General features: G+C 47.7%; 1 protein-coding gene across 4 annotated transcripts in view; it reads right to left on the bottom strand.

Moving 5' to 3' along the window:
• FGFR4 (fibroblast growth factor receptor 4) overlaps positions 1–19,104 on the bottom strand; it is a 46,220-nt gene that overhangs the window by 6,021 nt on the left and 21,095 nt on the right. For all 4 annotated transcript variants that reach the window (XM_085618313.1, XM_085618310.1, XM_085618311.1 and 1 more), the window contains exons 3-13: positions 15,448–15,699; positions 13,312–13,410; positions 11,948–12,114; positions 10,366–10,489; positions 6,175–6,365; positions 5,500–5,638; positions 4,822–5,015; positions 3,949–4,094; positions 3,703–3,824; positions 2,017–2,127; positions 1,083–1,273 (exon numbers count right to left, since the gene is read on the bottom strand). In XM_085618313.1, the coding sequence (XP_085474439.1) occupies positions 1,083–1,273; positions 2,017–2,127; positions 3,703–3,824; positions 3,949–4,094; positions 4,822–5,015; positions 5,500–5,638; positions 6,175–6,365; positions 10,366–10,489; positions 11,948–12,114; positions 13,312–13,410; positions 15,448–15,699 (1,736 nt within the window). The remainder of the gene's footprint in view (positions 1–1,082; positions 1,274–2,016; positions 2,128–3,702; positions 3,825–3,948; positions 4,095–4,821; positions 5,016–5,499; positions 5,639–6,174; positions 6,366–10,365; positions 10,490–11,947; positions 12,115–13,311; positions 13,411–15,447; positions 15,700–19,104) is intronic.

Raw genomic sequence — 19,104 nt, 5'->3', positions numbered from 1 at the left:
CTCTCCGGGCTCAGTCACTCCGGTTGAGCAACAATGCAGGGCCAGGGAGCTCAGGCGGTCAGAGCTGCTCCACGTGTCTGCGGCTGTGATAAGCAGGCCTCTCAAACAAGACACTGTCACGCCAGCTATTCTCCACCCCCCACCTCTGAACAGGTTGACAGTACTGGACACAAGAATAACACGAACCCTCGAGCCCCTCCCAAATATCACCTCACATGAGACAGAGAACTCTCTCATATTGGCACCCCGGAACCCAAGCCACACCAGCCCAAGATATATTTCTTCATATCCCCGGAGGCTTGCCTTAAGGTAGCCTCAAAGAATGCATCGTACTAGTGCCCTAGGGGAAATGGACAGACCACAAATGTCACTTCTGACGAGCTGTGAAAGCTGCTAGCCACTACAGACCCCGATTTCCGTGTCAAAGCTGCTAGCCACTACAGACCCCGATTTCCGTGTCAAAGCTGCTAGCCACTACAGACCCCGATTTCCGTGTCAAAGCTGCTAGCCACTACAGACCCAGAGTTTCGTGTCAAAGCTGCCAGCCACTACAAACCCCGAGTTCTGTCTCGAAGCTAATAGCCACTACAGACCCCTAGTTCCGTGTCAAAGCTGCTAGCCACTACAGACGCCGAGTTCCGTGTCAAAGCTGCTAGCCACTACAGACCCTGAGTTCCATGTCCCACTAGTCTCAGTACAGCCTCAGTCTACATCTCTAAAGTCAGCTTCTTATTGGCCCCCAGGCCCACCTTATATTAACTACCAAGGTCTAAATCCCACTAGACCCCATGGCCTGCCTCAAGTTGAGGATACCTCAAATTGTCCTGAGGCACGCCTCACACTAGTTTCTGAGGCCATCTTCCCACCTGTCACTAAGGTCCACTTCCTAGTCCACAAGACCCACCTCAGGCCAAGTCGGCGAGGTTCGCTTAACATAAGGCCCAAGGATCATCGCACACTGGTCTCTGAGGTTCTACTTATACTAGCACCAACACCTGCCATAAACTAGAATATAACTGTGAGTAAGACATCCTTCCAGGCACCTGCCCTGTTCAGTTAATCATAACTTGCTGGTCTCTTACCCTCTTTGACTCCAGGTATGCCATGCCCCGTGCCACTTGGTAAGAGCAAGACACCAAGTCCTGGAAGGACAGCTGTTCCTCTGGCACCTTGGTCATGTCGAATGTGTAATCCGGGCTTGGCGGCCGGCGGGCACGCAGGTATTCTCGCAGGTTCCCTTTGGAGGCGTACTCTACAACCATGTACAGCGGGCCTGTGTGCACAGTACCAGAGGGTTTAGACATTTTCACATTCATGGATTTCCATATTCAAGCAGAGTGCAATTCAAGAGCCGCAGACAAATTACAAGTCTGGCCTGCAGATGCCACAACCAACATCCCTATGATGGTCCAACTGGAAGTGCCAAGAGCTATCTGAAAGCAACACACCACATACACTGCTCCAAACACTAGTTGTCCTACCATTAATGCACCTTAGAGGGTACCTTGGTTTCTGTCTTGCCTCGTCCCCGTCATTAATGTATTTGTGTTCCCTATACGCGGTCTCCTGGATGCATATCAGATGGTCACTCACCATCCAGACCGCAATCACACCCTATACTGCCCCCCTTCCAGTGTTCTCGATACGCCCCAGTCACCATTTTGAGAAACTCTATCACTCCCCCGTCACAGATTTCCTTTCCCCATGTAACTTATTGCTGTAAGTGAAGCTCTGACGAGCGCCATGCTGGATACCCTCTGTGGCGCTTTAAATCTTGGAGCCCCTGTTACCCACCAACTTGCCTCACTTGTCACTTCCTCTTCCCTGCTCCCATTTTACTGGTAAACGCTCCCAGCCTGTCACACACTCTTGGGTGTCAGCATCTTCCCACACACACTGCCCGCTGAGTGCCCCTGTCTTCACCACTCAAGTGCCATTTTAACCATTCACCATCCTGAATGCCCCACAAACCCCATCGTTCGCTGTCCTGGGTACTCTGCCACGCCCACCACTCACCGTCCTGGGTGCAGACCCCCAGCAGGTTGATGATGTTCTTGTGCTTCCCCATCAGTTTCATCAGCTCCATCTCCGAGATCAGGTCTGACAGCTCCTTGTCTGTACCCTTCTCTGCGAGGTAAACAGGGCGGTATTAGCATGGGGGCCAGGGTGGGGACCTTTCATGGTGAGATCTAAACTGGGACGAGCGCGGGTGAAGAAAGCATAGCAAGGCTAGAGTTCAACTTGTGTTGTGTCAAGAAGGTAATTTCAGGTTAGTGTTGTGTCAAGGTGATTTCAGGTTGTGTTGTGTCAAGGTGACTTCAACTTCTGTTGTGTCAGGGTCAGTTCAGGGTATGTTGTGTCACATTGAGTTCACATTGTGTTGTGTCAAGGTGAGTTCAACTTCTGTTTTATCAGGGTCAGTTCAGGTTGTGTTGTGTCATGGTGAGTTCACGATGTGTTGTGTCAAGGTGAGTTCAACTTCTGTTGTGGCAGTCAGTTCAGGTTGTGTTGTGTCATGGTGAGATCGTTGTTGTGTTGTGTCAAGGTGAGTTCACATTGTGTTGTGTCAAGGTGAGTTCACATTGTGTTGTGTCAAGGTAAGTTCAAATTCTGTTGTGTCAGGGTCAGTTCAGGTTGTGTTGTGTCAAGGTGAGTTCACGTTGTGGTGTGTCAAGGTGATTTCAGCTTGTGTTGTGTCAAGGTGAGTTCATTGTTGTGTTGTGTCAAGGCGATTTCAGGTTGTGTTGTGTCAAGGTGAGTTCAGGTTGTGTTGTGTCAAGATGAGTTCAACTTCTGCTGTTTCAGGGTGAGTTCAGGTTGTGTTGTTTCAAGGTGAGTTCAGGTTGTGTTGTGTCAAGATGAGTTCATGTTGCGTTGTGTCATGGTGAGTTCAGGTTGACACACAGCTTAATTACGCTCTTGCATATTATTCCTCCAGTGAAAGAACATCGCTCCCTCTCCAAAACCCATTTACCACCACCAAGGAACAAACAGCCAGAGCAAAGAATGAACTGCGTTTAGTAATAATGTCCTGATCATGTTCTCAAGTTTGCAGATAAAGCCTAAGCTGTGGCAGCAGAAAAGGAAATTCTACTTTGCTGTATCTGGAGGGGCATCACATCTACGAAGCACAAGTTTAGCTTCCAGTAGTCTTCAATAGTAGAGCAATCTGACAGTTCTTTCTAGCTCCCCATACACATCATGACACTTAATAAACTGTCCAAACAGATTACTATTTCAAAGAAATTGAGACTCACTTCAAAGTTTAGTGTGTGTCTACCTAGAAACAAGCTATGCTTGTTCGTTTAATTGACTGGTGGGGTGTTGCCATGTTCATTGGCTGTTTCTGTACCACAATTTATTCGCTCTTACAGAAGAGGCCTTCTATTTGTTGCTCAAAATGGTAGTAATACGTGGTTTTGCAACTTAGGCAACCTTCAATTTTAAGCTATAGATATATATGGACAGTCAGGGAGGTAAAGCTTTTTGTCCGGGCGGCTATGGACTGGGAAGGCCACGGTCTGAAAATGTGTAACGTCGTGCCCACCATTGTGTGAGACAGGAAGGACCTGAAGAAAAGAATTACCAGAGGTGAGAACCTATAGCCAAAGGGGTAGCTCTACTGTGACATGGACCAGAGGCCAAAAGGGACCATAGCAGAGGAAGAAATGGGGTTGGAAAAGTCAGAAAAGGCAAACCTACCTTTCAGCATCTTGATGGCCACAGTGATAGCTTTATCCGGTTGATCCTTGTTGATACCGTAGGCCTCTGCTCGAACAACTTGACCGAAGCAGCCCTCCCCAAGGGGCTTTCCCAACACTAATCTGCACAGAGAGAACAAATAGAGTGAGATATATTGGATATCCCAAGGATATCAAATATGAGGACCCCAACCTATATAGAACAATAAGCCCAAAGAACAAAACCGAGACCAACCCAGGCACTTACCTCTCTCTGGGAAACTCCCACTTGGAATCCAGAGGTAGGTCGAACTCCAGAACTCCGGGCAACATAGGGGTACAGCTGGATGAAAGGCGGGTGACCCTCACCAGGGAGGTGCTAGACTTCCCCGAGGAACTTGACTCCAAGGAAAACTGCAAATGAAATGCAAGGCAGGTAAGGCAACGTATGAGAGAAACATGCAGGAAAGGATCACGAAAAAGAAAAAATGAAAGAGGGGGCAAGTGGAAGAGGAAAACGAGTGTTATAAGATATAGAGAGGAACTTAGGGATAGAGGGAGAGCAATTAAAGAAGAGAGGAAAAACAGAAGAGTAACTGGAGAGAAGAGAGGTGAGGAGAGAGAAACAGAAAGGAAAGAGGAAAAGAGGGAAATGGAAAAATGAAACACAAATAGGCAGAAAGCATTACAAATTGGAGGGAAGGACGGCAATAAAGAGAATTGAGAAAGATACCAGTGACTTGGGGGGAACAGATGGTAGTGATGGTTAGTGGGACGGGAACTGTGGAGAAAACAACAGAGGAGAAAGAGGCAGAAAAGGGAAAGGCAAACCGAAAGAGAACAAAGGCAGAGAACATGTCAAGAAGCAGGGGCAAAAGCATAACGGTAGAGGAACATGGTAGAGAATAGAATGGATACAAGAGGAAAGGATGGAGAGAATAACTGGAGTAACGGGAACAGAGAAGAGAGATTAATGGGAGAAAGACGAACAGAAGGGTGGAAATGGGAGATACCAAAGGTAAAAACAGGTAATTCAACAGGGATCCAGAGACAGGAATGCTCAAGAGGAGTGAGGGATATACAAACAGGTTGAATGGAAAACAGCTAGAAGAAAGAGGAGAAAGGAAGAAGAACCACGCACCTGTCTCATGAGAGGGAACCTGGAGAGCTTGTGTACAGTAGCCGGCTCTAGGTGCGTCTTGGTGGGTGGCAGCTGCATCCTACAGAGCACGACGATCACAGCCGCCATAAGGAGTGCTAGTGAGCCAGAGGTGTATATAATGATGTCTGTGTACCGTGTTTCCGGGCCATCAGCTTCCTTAGCAAAGTCTTCTTCTGAAGAAGAGAAGGGAATATCAGACTGTGCTCCCTGCCTCATGCCACTGCCCTGAAGCACCCCACTCAACTACCAGCGAAGCCCTCCACCTACTGACTTCCCCTGAACCCTGGGGCAAGCACCCCCCACCTACTAACATCTCATGCATTTTCACTTTGATGGTATTTCCAAGTTAATCCCATCCTAGCAGCACCCTTTTCAGCCCTCAGAGATTCTACCTGTTCTTGCGGCATCCATACCCACAATATCTCTTCCATAGCCCTTACAACCCTTTGTCTCAACTTGTTTTACCATCGCCCCATCAAAGCTGGTCTGTGGCAGCACCCTAGGCACAGCTTCACCTTGCAGTGCGCCCCCACTGTGTATTGCTCTGTTTCCTCTGGCACCATCTCCTGCTTCACCCACAGCCCCTTGCCCCAACTCTTCAGAGCGGTCTGCCTCACCTGACATAAACCCATTCCCTCTGAAGGCCCACTGTCTCACCTGGCAGCACAGTCAACCAGGCAGACTGGTAGGAAAGCCCAATCGAGTTGCCTGCGAGGCAGGTGTATTCACCGGCATCTTCGAACGACACGTTGTGCAGATAAAGCACCTCCACTTCGGAGCTGTTGATGTCCGCAGTCTGGAAAATAAAGAGAAGTGAAAAATTGTTTGTACACTTGAAACAGCAAAAGAAAATCACCGACACAGAGTAATCATTCAGAAATAGGAGTGCAGCCACAACAGTGTTTTTCAACACGAGATGTCAACGCAAGACTGGAACTAATTGTTTATATATCACGCAGTGGTACTGAACTTGCATGTTTTATTGAACATTATTTGTAATTTAATGATATGAATTGTTGATGTCAGAATGTTGTGTTGCTGCTCTATGGTGTTGTGTTGTGCATTCTAACTGATCCACAATTGTGATGCGTTTTTGCAGATTTGATAGTAATGTGCACTGTTGAAGATCTCTTGGTGTTTTGTTGCACAGTTATTCTGATCTCTTGCTGTTGTGTAATGCAGGGTGTGGTATTGCCAGTTGTTGCAAATCCTTTGGGTTTTTGCATTACTGATTTCATAGTGTTGTGTTTTGCAGTGTTCCTGACCTACGGTTCCTGTTTTCCTTCTGAGTTAAATCGCATAAAATGGACCCTGTATGTCAGGGGGCCTCACCTTGAGAACTTGCACGAAGGGGACCCCGTCTGGCCCATAGCGGCTGCCGTTCACCTCGATGTGCTTCAGCCACTGGATATGTGGCTGGGCATCGCTGTACACCTTACAGAAGAACTGGACATCACTGCCCAGCATGGCCGTAGTGTTTGCCGGTAACCCAGCCTGCAGAATTGGCCGGTGAGGGGACCTCTCTGTGAATGGGAAATACAACCGCAACACGTCAGAGGACAACAGAATGCAGTTGGGTGAATTCTCGACAAACAGTGAGGCATGGGTGGCTCATCTGGGTTCATGGGTCTCAAGAGAAGAGCAACAAGATCAGAAAATGCCATACCTTGTAATACCAGTCTCTCATCACAGTATTTTCATGGAACGTGAGGCAAAAGATGCAAAAATGCATTAACAACCCACGTTTCGTGATATGAAGATGTGCCATTCTGGAGATCTTTGAATGTATAAAACACCCCATTTTATAGATTTATGAACGTATCTAAGAACAGATCCTGGAGATACCTGAGACTATCAAAGCTCCAATGCTGAAGATTAATTAATATATTCAAGATTGCATACTGGAGATTTGTAATTGAATCAATGTGTATCTACTGAAGGTATCATGCTGGATATTTATGGATCCCACATCAAAAATATCTGAATACAGGTCCAGTGCTGAATATTGCTGACCAGGGGCATCAGCTTCAGAAAATAATAAGGGTTCTAAAAAAATCCTGGTATCACAGAATCGGTGCATGCAGCAAATGAGGAAAAAAGTTTAAGTGGGGAGCGTGTGTTTGTAGGGTGGAAGGAGATGGTAGTCCAAGGATTCTTGGAAACTGTTGGTTCATTGGTCCCTTTATGATCCAACATTCTTAAATAAATCAATAAATTGTGTCAACTTTTGCTTGAAAAATGAGAAATTCAAGAGGCCATGTATAAATGAGAGAAATGTTAGCTATGCGTGCACACAAGTGAAACAAAAGCATATTGCTTCGTTTTCTCACTGTACTTCAAAACTTGCATGGCATAACATTCCACAATCAAAAGGCCCAAATGAAAATGAGCCTCATTTTTCATATGTGAAACAATTAAAAAAGTACTTTTTTTTACATTGGTGTCTTTCACACTTGTTATTCTTCCATTCTCCATAGAGTGACAAACGTGTGTTAGCATGTCATCTCTTAAAGTCACATGATGAAAACGTGAGATATGCATGAAAAGCCAACGTACACTGACTGGTTTGCTGAAAGTTATTCTCTAGGCACTCCTTAGATCCCATTGACCTGTCACTGCCCTGGAACAAACAGCTAAATAAAAACGGATTTAAAGACCTTGTGTTTTTTCTATGATCATTCTGATGGGTCTTCAGATCTGGGGGTGTTGCAGCACCCCAGTTCCAGCATCCATGGGAGGCTGGCACCTCTGAAAAGGCAGCGGCACTGGTGTAAAAAGTAAAATGCCTGGGAAATGCACTCTTGTACCCAAAGGCAACTGATATTATATTTTTTCTTATAGCCGAAATGTGTACCCTTCCCATCTCGCAACATATCTGAAAAAATACAGCCAAGATTTACGAAAATCCCAATGAGTGCTCTCTGGTTTGGCACCACAATTAAAGACCCACGTCATCATTGTGACAAAGGGGTGGCTATTCCCAGCATGTCCTCTTCCATAAAATACTGTCACTCCTCACAATGGGCGTAAGCACCCAGAACAAAAGCTAACTGCCTAGACAAACTGGAGGGCCACAAAACTGATTTACAGGCAAACCAACAAGAGCACAGAGAACAGCTAAAAGTAGTCCAATACAGGCCGGCCAAACTCATAATGAGCTTAGGAGGTCTGACCACCCTAAACAGTCTCTCTGGGCCCAGGGAACAGTGAATAACTTGTAGGCGACTCTCTGCCTTGTTTACAAGGATTGCTGGTCAACCTTTAAACACGCACTGCCGGCCAACAGCTGCAATTGTCTCTCCAAACTGTTTAGGCACTACACCCCAAAATACTGTTTCTGGTGTAACTGCACCCGAAATAAAAACTGGACACATACTTACCATAATCCTACTGCTAAGATGCTGAACTACGAACAGAGAGAAACCTCCTGAAGTCGAGAAAAGAGCTCTAACAGTGGGGGCGGGCATTACAGAGAAACTGTGAGTTTTTGTGACCTGTGACTGACTCTGCCCCAGCCCTAGTGGTATTTCATAAGCGCAAACCTTGCAGTTTAAAGACAGGCCAGTAACTGACTAATCTCACGTCAACCCTTTTAGGCTAGGCCTTTAAATAGGGGCCCCACCTGACCTTAGGTAATAAGTCACCTGAACTCGTCACCTGTTGCCTAACACCACGTTCCTGTAATGCTCCTTCAGTTAGCCATGTGCCATCCAATGCCTGCTTTGCCTGTAGATCAAGCAGATCATCACGCCACTCTCGCGCGGCCAGTGACGTCACGCGATCGATGCACCGGAAATGGACATGTGGAGTCCTTCAGTGAAAGTCCACAGCAATGCTGCCCAGACCAAAGTCTGCAAAGGCAGCTTACAGAATGATGATTGTTGCGCCGTGTAAAGTCCTCTCCGTGTATTTACTTTGTAAATACCTGTCCGCGCGCAGTGTTTTGCATTGTGTGTACGGAGCCGAGTCTCCGGGCGGAGGGGGAGGGGTGCGGGATTTTATGTTGGTTTGGGGGAGGGGTACTGTCTGTCCCACCGGTCAGGCCCCCTCCCCGGGTACAGGGCGGCTGGACAGGGCACGGTGTATCTGGGGCTGCGGCAGGTTAATGACAGGCTGCCCGGAGCAAGGAGACAAGACAGTGCGGGGGAGGGGGGGCTGGTTACTAATTACTCCCAGTTTATGGCTCCTCCGTGTCTGTGTTCTTTGAAGCCTCTCGGTGGAGAGAGGTGACCTCTGAGAGTCCTGGCCTGGTCCAAGGGAAGGGGCCTGTGATGCAACACTGTCCGGCCTCTGCCTGCACAAGCCCACCCGTGCACCTCCTGCCCCCTACCACCCCAGGTGGAAATTCCAGTCAACCAGTTACAATTTGTTTCAACCCTTTTGGGCACTGGACGTTATGTCACTTGAGAAACCTACTTTACAGTATCTGGTTTCTGAAATGATGCTTCCCCTCAGTTGAATAATTTTGGAGCCTTACTTGATTGTTGTTTAATGTGGAAAAGTTCAGCTCGGACAATGCAGTTTATTGAAGAGATATTTGATCTGCTAAATCAATAATCCTGCTGTGTTGCCCCACAGTTGCTTGATGTGGAAATACACCTCAGCTCTGGTAATAGGAGTTTATGGACCCTGGTGTTAAGATGCCAGCTAGGATAACCACGGATGTCTTTTCTTGGGCTGAACTGACTTCAAACCCCGCCTTTTCCCCTTTATTATCACTCCTGTTAAGTATTGTATTCCTAATGATTCTCTAAGGCTCCCAAGCATTGTTTTTTTTAAATTAAATATGATTTAAAAATCTAGTAAATTGTTTGAGGTGCTCTGAGGGCCTTAGGTGCCTGGTTTACAACAATAAAGACCTTTCTAAATAAAATAGGGAAAATGCTACAATTCACATAAAAGTACAAACTATAGGCAACTACACACTGATTTACCGTGAATTTTCCCCAGAAAAGTTCAGTAGATATACCAGCAGAGATTAATCATGGCCTGTCAAATTAATTGCCATCAGGATAGGGAGACGGCCTAGTGGTGGAGGAGACCAGGGGGTGGAGGGCGTAGAAACAATTGAAAGAGGTCACCCTGGTGTGAGGCTGGACTATAGTAAGACTAACAACAAGATGTATAGGAGGGAATATCTAGGTTCTGTGTAGGGTCGGGGTAATAGGGGGTGTTAGGAGAGCCAGAGAGAGGGACGCTGGTGGTAAAGCTCATAGAGGATGTGCCCGGACAGTGGCTGGACCAGGAAGGCTGGTAACACCTCACCGGGAGGAGGACCCTGGCATTTCTATGATAGGCAGATAGAAACCGAGTCCCAGAGAGAAAGTCTGCATGAAAGACCCAGAGAAAGAGAGAGAGGGGATGGGTGGGGTAATAGGACAGGGTTGCCGGGTGGGAATCTTTGACACAGGCTGGGTGAAGGTAAAAAGCGGGGGGGGGGGGGGAGGTCCACAGGGCGACTAAGAGACAGGCCTGGAGGGGTGAGGCTGGGGTAAGGGAGGGTTTCATGAATCAGGTACTCACCAAGGACATCCAGGAGGTAACTGTAGCTGATGCTGCCAAACTTGTTCTCCACTAGGCAGGTATAATTGCCCCGGTCCGAGGGTACCACACTCTCCATGACCAGGCTCCAGTGCTGGTGGCGCAGCTAGACGGAGGACACAAGGAAACGTAAGACATGGAGGAGGCACTGCACAGACACATCACCCCAGCTCACCCTGCTCATAGACACATCACCCCAGCTCACACTGAAAATAGACACATCACCCTAGCTCACACTGCTGAGGAATAGACGCACCAGCCCAGCTCACACTGCAAATAGACACATCACCCCAGCGCACACAGGCTGAGGAATAGACACATCACCCCACCTCACACAGCTGAGTAATAGACACACCAGCCCAGCTCACACTGCAAATAGACACATCACCCCAGCGCACACAGGCTGATGAATAGACACATCACCCCATCTCACACTGCTCATAGACACATCACCCCAGCTCACACAGCTGAGGAATAGACGCACCAGTTCCCACTGCATCTGATCAAGCCATTACCCCAGTTAAGGAGGGAACAGCGGTAGGCCCGGGGCTCCCGTGGATCCATACCCTGCCCTGGGCTCACGTGACTCTTTCGCCCATAGCAGGGGAAAGGAAGAGGTCACATGGATCGAGCTGAGGTGCTTTTCCAGCCGCCCACCTTACGTGAGACGTGCAGGAACTGGCGCACCGAAAAGGTCACCACAAAACGCACATCACTACTCATCTTGTCTTGGGAGATGGTCTTAAAGGCAGCAGCTCCCTATGCATCCCTGTGCGCTCCTGTGCCCACAGGGCCAGGAGTGACTGGGACGGGTGCCTCCTGCGTGGATACCCACACTCTAAGAAATGGGGCAGTCATGTCATTGATTCGGTTCAAGTTCGAGGGAGGTCAGGCATCCATAAATGGGAATCTCCTGGGCCTATGCACCCAGGCTGTGCGAGGGAAGCGTGGACTCAGGCTGGAACGATAAGAGAATGGTAAGCAGACAGAAGCTCTCAGTATCCCACCGCACTAAAGAGAGGATCTCCCATTTTGAAAAAGCCAGCAGATAATGTTATCTCTGGTGTGGAGCACACTTCTAACAACCAAACTGTCTCTCTATAAACCCCGGTACAAGTTAACAAAACCGTGGTACAAAAAAGGGCTCTTTGGGTAAAACAGCTCAGAAGAGCAGTAGCCGCAACTGATTTGCAACCAAGAACCTTGTACCCAGCACAGACTGTATTTTAAATACTGTGTCCTCGACCCCTTAAAACCAAGTTTACTGCACCCTCATACCACATGGCAGTCCACACTAAATACCTATGAAAGCCCTGCTAATACTGTTCCTGCAGATCCCTTCTGTCCAACACACATGCACAATAAAATTCTCAGGAGCCCTTATCGAACTCCTACTAAACGTAGGCCTCTGCCAGTCTCATACAACTCCCTTCTCCCCAGCGTTGACCAATACACACCAAGTGCAAATGCTACACATCAAAAGCAGTGCAGACACCACATAACACCAAGAGTGCCGGGCTCTCAAATTCCACCTCTACACTCTGTATGAACCTAATGGTCTTACCCGGATACCCCCAATGCGGTGCTCTCCACCAAACTCTCGCCCATTCTTGAGCCAGCGAATGCCCGGGGTGGGATTGCCTGCAGATGGGCATCGGAACTTGACGGTGTTACCGGCAGGGACTGCGTACAGTTTCTTGTCCATGCGCTGCGGCTGGCTCCAAAAGGGTGCTGAAAGAGAAAGAATCTTAAATTAATCCTGAGCCCCATATCAGTGGAGCAAGGCACTGAAACATGCCTTGGCTCACTCATTTTCCATGGACGCTTTCCCCGCTTCAACATTCATTGCCTCCAGTGATTTACAATTTTTTAGACTAGGGGAAAAGAAATCGCACCTGTCACATATAGTGAAATTGTTGTATTAATGCGGTGCTTTGATCAGGAAGAACAGTCTCCTAATCCTCCTTACAGAACTATACCTCCTAACAATACTACACTAGGGTAACCAGCACACACAAATTTTGCTCCTATAAATATATACTCTCCATTTTTTTAGTGCATTGGGTGCACATTATTCATCCACAGATTCTCTTTGTGTCTTAAAAAACTTTTTTATTCAAATCTTCATAAATTCAAACTTTTATGAGTAGCCAACGTGTTCCGTCTTTTCACAAGAGACTTCTTCAGGGCTTGATTAGCTGTTCAATCATCTAAAACTGGCCATATCCATGTGCATATGTAATATTGATTCCTTCCATGCATATGAGCAAGCTCCAATGCAACTCTCTTTATCCTTTATCATCACGTCTGTTGTTATTTATTCCCGATTTCATTCATTGCCTCACCGGCTGTCCAACACTGAAGCATCCTCTTTGCAACATTCACCGTTCCACCGACTGGCAAACCATTAAAGCTTACCACTAACGTTCACTGACCACTATTGTCTATAACATTAACATTCACTGTCCAAACCACGAGCAACTTGTCCAATATATGGTCTCACTCTCATCTCCTTTCGTACATGAATCACATCTAACAAGCCCCCTCTCACCCACTAATCGACCTCATAGTAATACTCGCCATCTCATTGAAAGCCCAGACTTTTTCCAGCAAGCCTCATCCACTGTCAGAGCAGAAGATCTCACACTGCATGTCCCACAGACAGGTCTCACCCTCTCATGCCTCCACTGCTGTGTAGTACAGTTTACATGGAGAGCGGTCAGGGCTACTTATGGGACAGGATCAGATCTTGTGGTGAGACTTAACTCGGGTATTGGATGCCCCTCCCGCCTTCCAGCTCCGCAAGCCCTGTACAGGCCCATCTCTGAAGTCAGGCACTGAATTCCACAGTCAAACCTGTCATTATCTTTTATGGCCCTGTTACCTGTGTCTGTGTAGGCTGTGCCTGTGTAAAGTTCAAACACTCACCCCGGTAAGAAGTAGAGTAAGGAGGCTCTTCTCCCAGGTCGCCTGTAGAGTCCTCCCTCCCGTGATCCTCGTCGTCGTCATCCCCTGAGGCCAAAGAGTCTGCAAAGAAAATACCACAGAAAATGCATTTAGTGGTTAGAGTGAGCACCTCTCTCCATGTCATTATGAACACTGTTTCAATTTGGGACTTTTACAGCCCAAGACATTCTATGGGGTTTTTAGACTTTTTTTTTTGCTTCCATTGAACTAATTAAGTAACACACCTGAAAATAATGATTTGGAGGTGAAAAGGTCAAGACGGGAGACAGACTCCCTATTGACCTGTACCGAGTTGGTCAACCAACCTCTTAGCGAGCCCTTAGAATCTGAACTCTGAAACCAGCACTGCCTGTCTACACATGACTCTTCATGACCCCTTGCATGAAATTTTATTTGACCAGTTCCAAGTGGAGTTTTCTGGATCCAATGGCTGGCATATGAGTTTATATACCTGAGACTCTGCCACACAGTAAACTGCGCCGTAATGACCCAAAAACATTTCTGTGTGATCTTCCACATAGATGGTGGGTAGAGAGCACACAAAAATACCAGTTATAATAGTGAATAAAATCAACCTACAACAGACCAGACACAACAGTCTCTGGTATGTTAATGAATTCTTTAGACTTGGGTGAAAAGGTATTCAACAGCGCTGCAAGGCCATACTAATGACAAAAAAGTGCTATACAGATCTCTGATGACGTAAGATAACATATAGACAGCCCCCGATTGCTGTGTATTGAGTCCCACCTCCAGATTATCTCCCAGTAAACCATAGACTCAGACTGCTGTCTATTAAACTCCAAAAACAACAATTGATGGACAGAATGCAAAACAATGTCATACATTCACCCCAGTACAGAGATCTGGGCCTAAATCCATCGTTTTTTTGCTCACCATGCCATTCCAGTTTGAACCCAGCCATATGCAAATCAGTCTTGACCCTGTGCCCCATGGGAACAGTCCAGCCCGAACTGCCAAGCCAGGTCCTCCCTGGACTGGAAACAAGCATCCTAGGACCGGTTTCGGGCTTTCAGCCCTCGTCAGCCAGGATAGCTTGATTCCAGTGGCATGGAGAGCAAGGGACTCACGTCTGAGCATACCCTTCCCACTCGGGGTGACAAATGCAAAAACAACAATTGATGGACAGAATGCAAAACAATGTCATACATTCACCCCAGTACAGAGATCTGGGCCTAAATCCATCGTTTTTTTGCTCACCATGCCATTCCAGTTTGAACCCAGCCATATGCAAATCAGTCTTGACCCTGTGCCCCATGGGAACAGTCCAGCCCGAACTGCCAAGCCAGGTCCTCCCTGGACTGGAAACAAGCATCCTAGGACCGGTTTCGGGCATGTCTGAACTGGGGTGGCAGAGTGGGCTAAAGAACGGTGATGGATTAAACCCAGATCTGTTGACTGGGTGTGAGTGTTTGATTGGTTCTGATGCTCCGTCCATCACCACCCCCTTTTGTACTGCTTTGTTCGCCCTAAGTTTGCAGGGTATGCTCATGCGTGAATCCCTTGCTCACTTTGCCACTGGATTCAAGCAAGCTTGGCTGAAGACGGCTGAAATGCCAGAAACCGGTCCTAGGAAGCTTGTTTCCGGTCCAGGGAAGGCATGGCTTGGCAGTTCGGGCTGGACTGTTCCCATGAGGCACAGGGTCAGACTGATTTGCATATGGCCATGTCTGAACTGGGGTGGCAGAGTGGGCTAAAGAACGGTGATGGATTAAACCCAGATCTGTTGACTGGGTGTGAGTGTTTGATTGGTTCTGATGCTCCGTCCATCACCACCCCCTTTTGTACTGTCTATTAAACTCCAGCCCCAGATTACCACCCAGGTTAGCCTGGCTCAAAATTTCTGCCCGGTAAACTTCTGCCACCGGCTGCTGCCAGGCGATCCCTAGCTAAATGTTCCCGGAGGTAATCTCTAGCCCCTTTTTCTCACTCAATTACCGGAGTCTCCAGATCACTGCCATTTTAAACTCAGTCCATGTTTCCCTCTCAGAAAGCTTAGACCCCAGTGCCAAATTGCCTTCTAGGTGAGGTAATACCTCAAAAGCCTAACCCGATATGTTTTCACCACTTCCTTACCTACGACAGAGATGGTGAAGTTGCGCAAGATGTGGCCTGTGCCGGGAACGACGCACAAGTAGAGCCCCGAGTCTTCATAGGTCACATCAGCGATCTCCAGTATCGTGTCGGTGAGCCGAATTCGCCCCCCATGTTGCAGGCGGGTGCTCTCTTTGTACCAGTTTACGATGGCAGTCCGGTTGGTGTCACAGAAGAGCCGCAGAGCATTACCAGGGTCCAACAGGAAGTGTTCCTCTTCTTCAGGTACCAACTCTGCTTAGGTGAAAGACACGGAGAGACCTTTTAGTGAACATCTACCGTAATCAGTGTGGGACATGCAGTGTGGCCAAAGCCTCTTTCACACACCAAGGCAAAGAGGAAGACTAGGCAGGTTTTCAGGGATAGACTATAAGGAAAGGGGTATTACTTCCATAATAGGAATATTGTTAAAAATATTGACATTAAATAGAGAATATATCCCGAAAACCACATCACCTTGGCATTTAAACAAAAGCTGTGATTATCACCAAGATCAAATGCATTTTCAGTGGTGCCCTTACATGGACATGTGCCTGACCTTCCACTTCCAATACAGAGTAAGAGGAACCACTGCTTCTCTGCAAACTTTAAACAAGTATTGGCAAAGACAACAAGTCTCACCTATGCGAGATCTATTAGCTTTGTCAATGTTTTATTGTCCAAGCAGGAACAACATTCACTCAACATCCATTCTGGCCAAATCACTTAATCCCCACATACCTAAAAAACATGAATGCGAACTGGTGTAATGTAACTGGTGCTCATGTAAAGCACTACAATACCTTCGGGCTGGGTCGCGTTTGCCCTATATAAAAATGCCCAAAAAAGAAGGCATAGTACCTCACTCACAGCAGACAGACCCTAATTAAAATAAATAAATCTGTACTTGGTTCATTCGCCACAGAAAGAAAAGAAAGTGACGCCTCGCACACGCTGCCTAATAAGAAGGCAGCAAAAAAAGAGTGATAATAATACCAACCAATTGTAAGTAGTAGATGGGTTAAAAAACCCTTTTTAGAAGGTTATTTAAGACTCTTTAGGGCGCCAAGCAGGCTCGACCTAAAAATTAGTGGATTGCAAGATAAAGAGAAATCCCTCGATGAGGTGTAGCTGTGCAACACTGCTGTGTAGACACCCCTGTGCAAAGGTTAAGTTGTATGTTAGATTACATGTAAGAGAAGGACACTTGCGGAAGTTGGACCAGATATGTTGCAGAAGGATCTTTGCCATCCTGAAGGCAGGCTAGTATGATAAGTGATGGGAAACAAACCAGGTTTGTCTTAATACACACTTTGATCTTCAAGACTCAGAAAGGAGAGCAGTCCAGAGAGATCTAGACATGAGACATGGTTCCGGCCTCCGTGACACCACACAGATAGAATCGACCTGCTTTCAAAGAAGCCTCTCTGCCTCTTTCTCTTGAACCCCGTGTTCAATAAAAGCGAATAAAACTCAGAACCGAAAGGGGTGTGAGCTCAGAAGAGAAAACTAGTGGAGATAGAAAGGTGGATGCCTTTGTTCTACTTGGAAGTGTGCTTAGCACGAAGACCCTCAGCATGAACTCACTCATATCACAGACCTACTCCCGGCTCTGGAGAAGGGCAGTCTACGCACAGTAACAGCAGCAACCAGATTTGATTGGAAACCCCTTTGATTTTGGACTAGTTTACTTGCCTGTTTTGCCAATTTACCCCAAAATGTACCATTCTAAACAAAATGCCCTGAAACAACATAGATGCTGTATGATTCTCAAAGACACTGTACCTATAGACTCATTCATCTTAGTTTAAATGACTTGCATTTGCATCCTATCTACCCCTGGTGCAGAGTGTATGTGCTCAGAAGAAATACAGCTTTTTCTAAAAACTGCCCTGGTCGGTCTGGTGTTTGCATGTTTAGTTTCCCACAATGGTGCCAACAAGCACCTAATAATGCAGTGGATAGACTGTGTACCCTTAGAACAAAACAGGTATTTTTGCAACACTGTACGACGCACAGGCATGTACCTAAAGCTCCCTTTCTAGGCTGTTTCTACGCTGTTCCAGAATATATAATCTACGCTACACATCTTTGTTACTGTTAGGATATCTTGTCTAGTAAATGTATGTGTCTTGTAAAGCGCACTGCTGCCCTGAGGCGTCGTGGCGCTGTAGACCGCTGAGGAACCCGTCCTGGCTATCCCTGTGATATGGTCCCTCCAAGGTGAAACCAGGCATCCCCGGCGAATGTGGGGGGCCATTGTGGAGATGAGGCAAGCTAATGCCCAGAGTTGCTGAGTGTGATCCCTGGTTAGAGTAGGCACCGAAGCAAGAATTATTGAGTCCGTTGGCCTTGGTCCACGACCCTGCTGCGTCTGGAATTGAACCCTGGTCCCGGGCCGTCCTCTGCTTCCGGGTCTGCTGCCTCTAACCAGTGAGCCACACCACTCCACTGATAGTGGTGTATCAAGAACACCACGAGCCCTAAGACAATCAAGGAAGTGTGACTTCAACAGAACAGACTCAAGGGGGTGTAGGGTGGCTGCAGGGCCAAGTTAAGTGACACAAAGTTAGAACAGGCCCACCAAGTTAAGTGGCACAGACTTAAGAGGGAGAGGTGTGGCGCAGCAGCCAGGGCAGCTGACTCCAGAGCTTAGCGCTCATGGTTCGAACCCCGGTTCCGTCTCAGCCCAGCACCATGTGACTCTGGGCAATAGCTCGCTTAATCTTCCCAACGGACCCCAGCCCCTTGAGACCCTTAGGGGTGATAAGCTTGCGCTTTACAAATACCGGGTTATTATTAAACTTAGAACAGGTCCACGGCCAAGTTAAGTGACTCAAAGTTAGAACAGGTCCAGGCTTCGGAGGCTCGCTACAGCAAAGAGGGGGCTGCAAGACTACAAAGGGCTCAGAGTCTACCCGTAGATCAGAGACAAGCAAGCTGCCCTTCAGGCACATGGGGGCAGATTTACAATCCCCTTGCGCCTCATTTACGCCGCCGTTGCGTCACTTTTGTGACGCAGCGGCGGCGCAAATCCAGCGACATGGTGCGGGGTACTTACGTGACGCATCTGGGAGATGCGTCACGTTGTAAAGCCCTGCGCCACATGTAGGCGTTCCTGCACAGGGGGGCGTTCCATCGCAGGAACGCCTCCTAAAAGTGGCTGAGTGAAATCTACAAGATTTCACTCAGTCACTTTTAGACGCATGCTGCGTCAAAACCCTGCGCCTGCCTGAAGCAGGCGTAAGGATTGACGCAGCATTAACAAGATAGGGCCCTCAGAGCATTGCTGGAGCTGCGTCGCGCTTGCGACGCAACTCCAGCAATGCGCCACTTTTAAGGCACAGATGCGTCACGCATCTGTGCCGTTTTTACCCCATGGTGCGCCGCATTGTAAATGCGGCGCATCCATGGTGGCGGAGCTGTGGCGCACAATAACTGCCGTATCCTTGCTGATATGCAGGGATGCGCCAGTTATTGTAAATATGCCTCTAAGTGCTTCTGCACAGTATGTACCGCAGCAGTTACAGGGACGACAGGCACAGAGAGGAGTCTTAGTAACGGGCATTGACCCTGCAGCAGGTACAGGCAAGGCAGAGGCCAAACACAGGCCTAGAGAACAGACCCTCGGTGCAGGGGAGGGACACTGCGGCAGTTACA

Source organism: Triturus cristatus, chromosome 7 (genome assembly GCF_964204655.1).
Source record: "Triturus cristatus chromosome 7, aTriCri1.1, whole genome shotgun sequence".
NCBI classification, from domain to species: Eukaryota; Metazoa; Chordata; class Amphibia; order Caudata; family Salamandridae; genus Triturus; species Triturus cristatus.
Note: the sequence above shows the minus strand (reverse complement) of the source record. Positions and strands in the feature narration are given on the sequence as shown.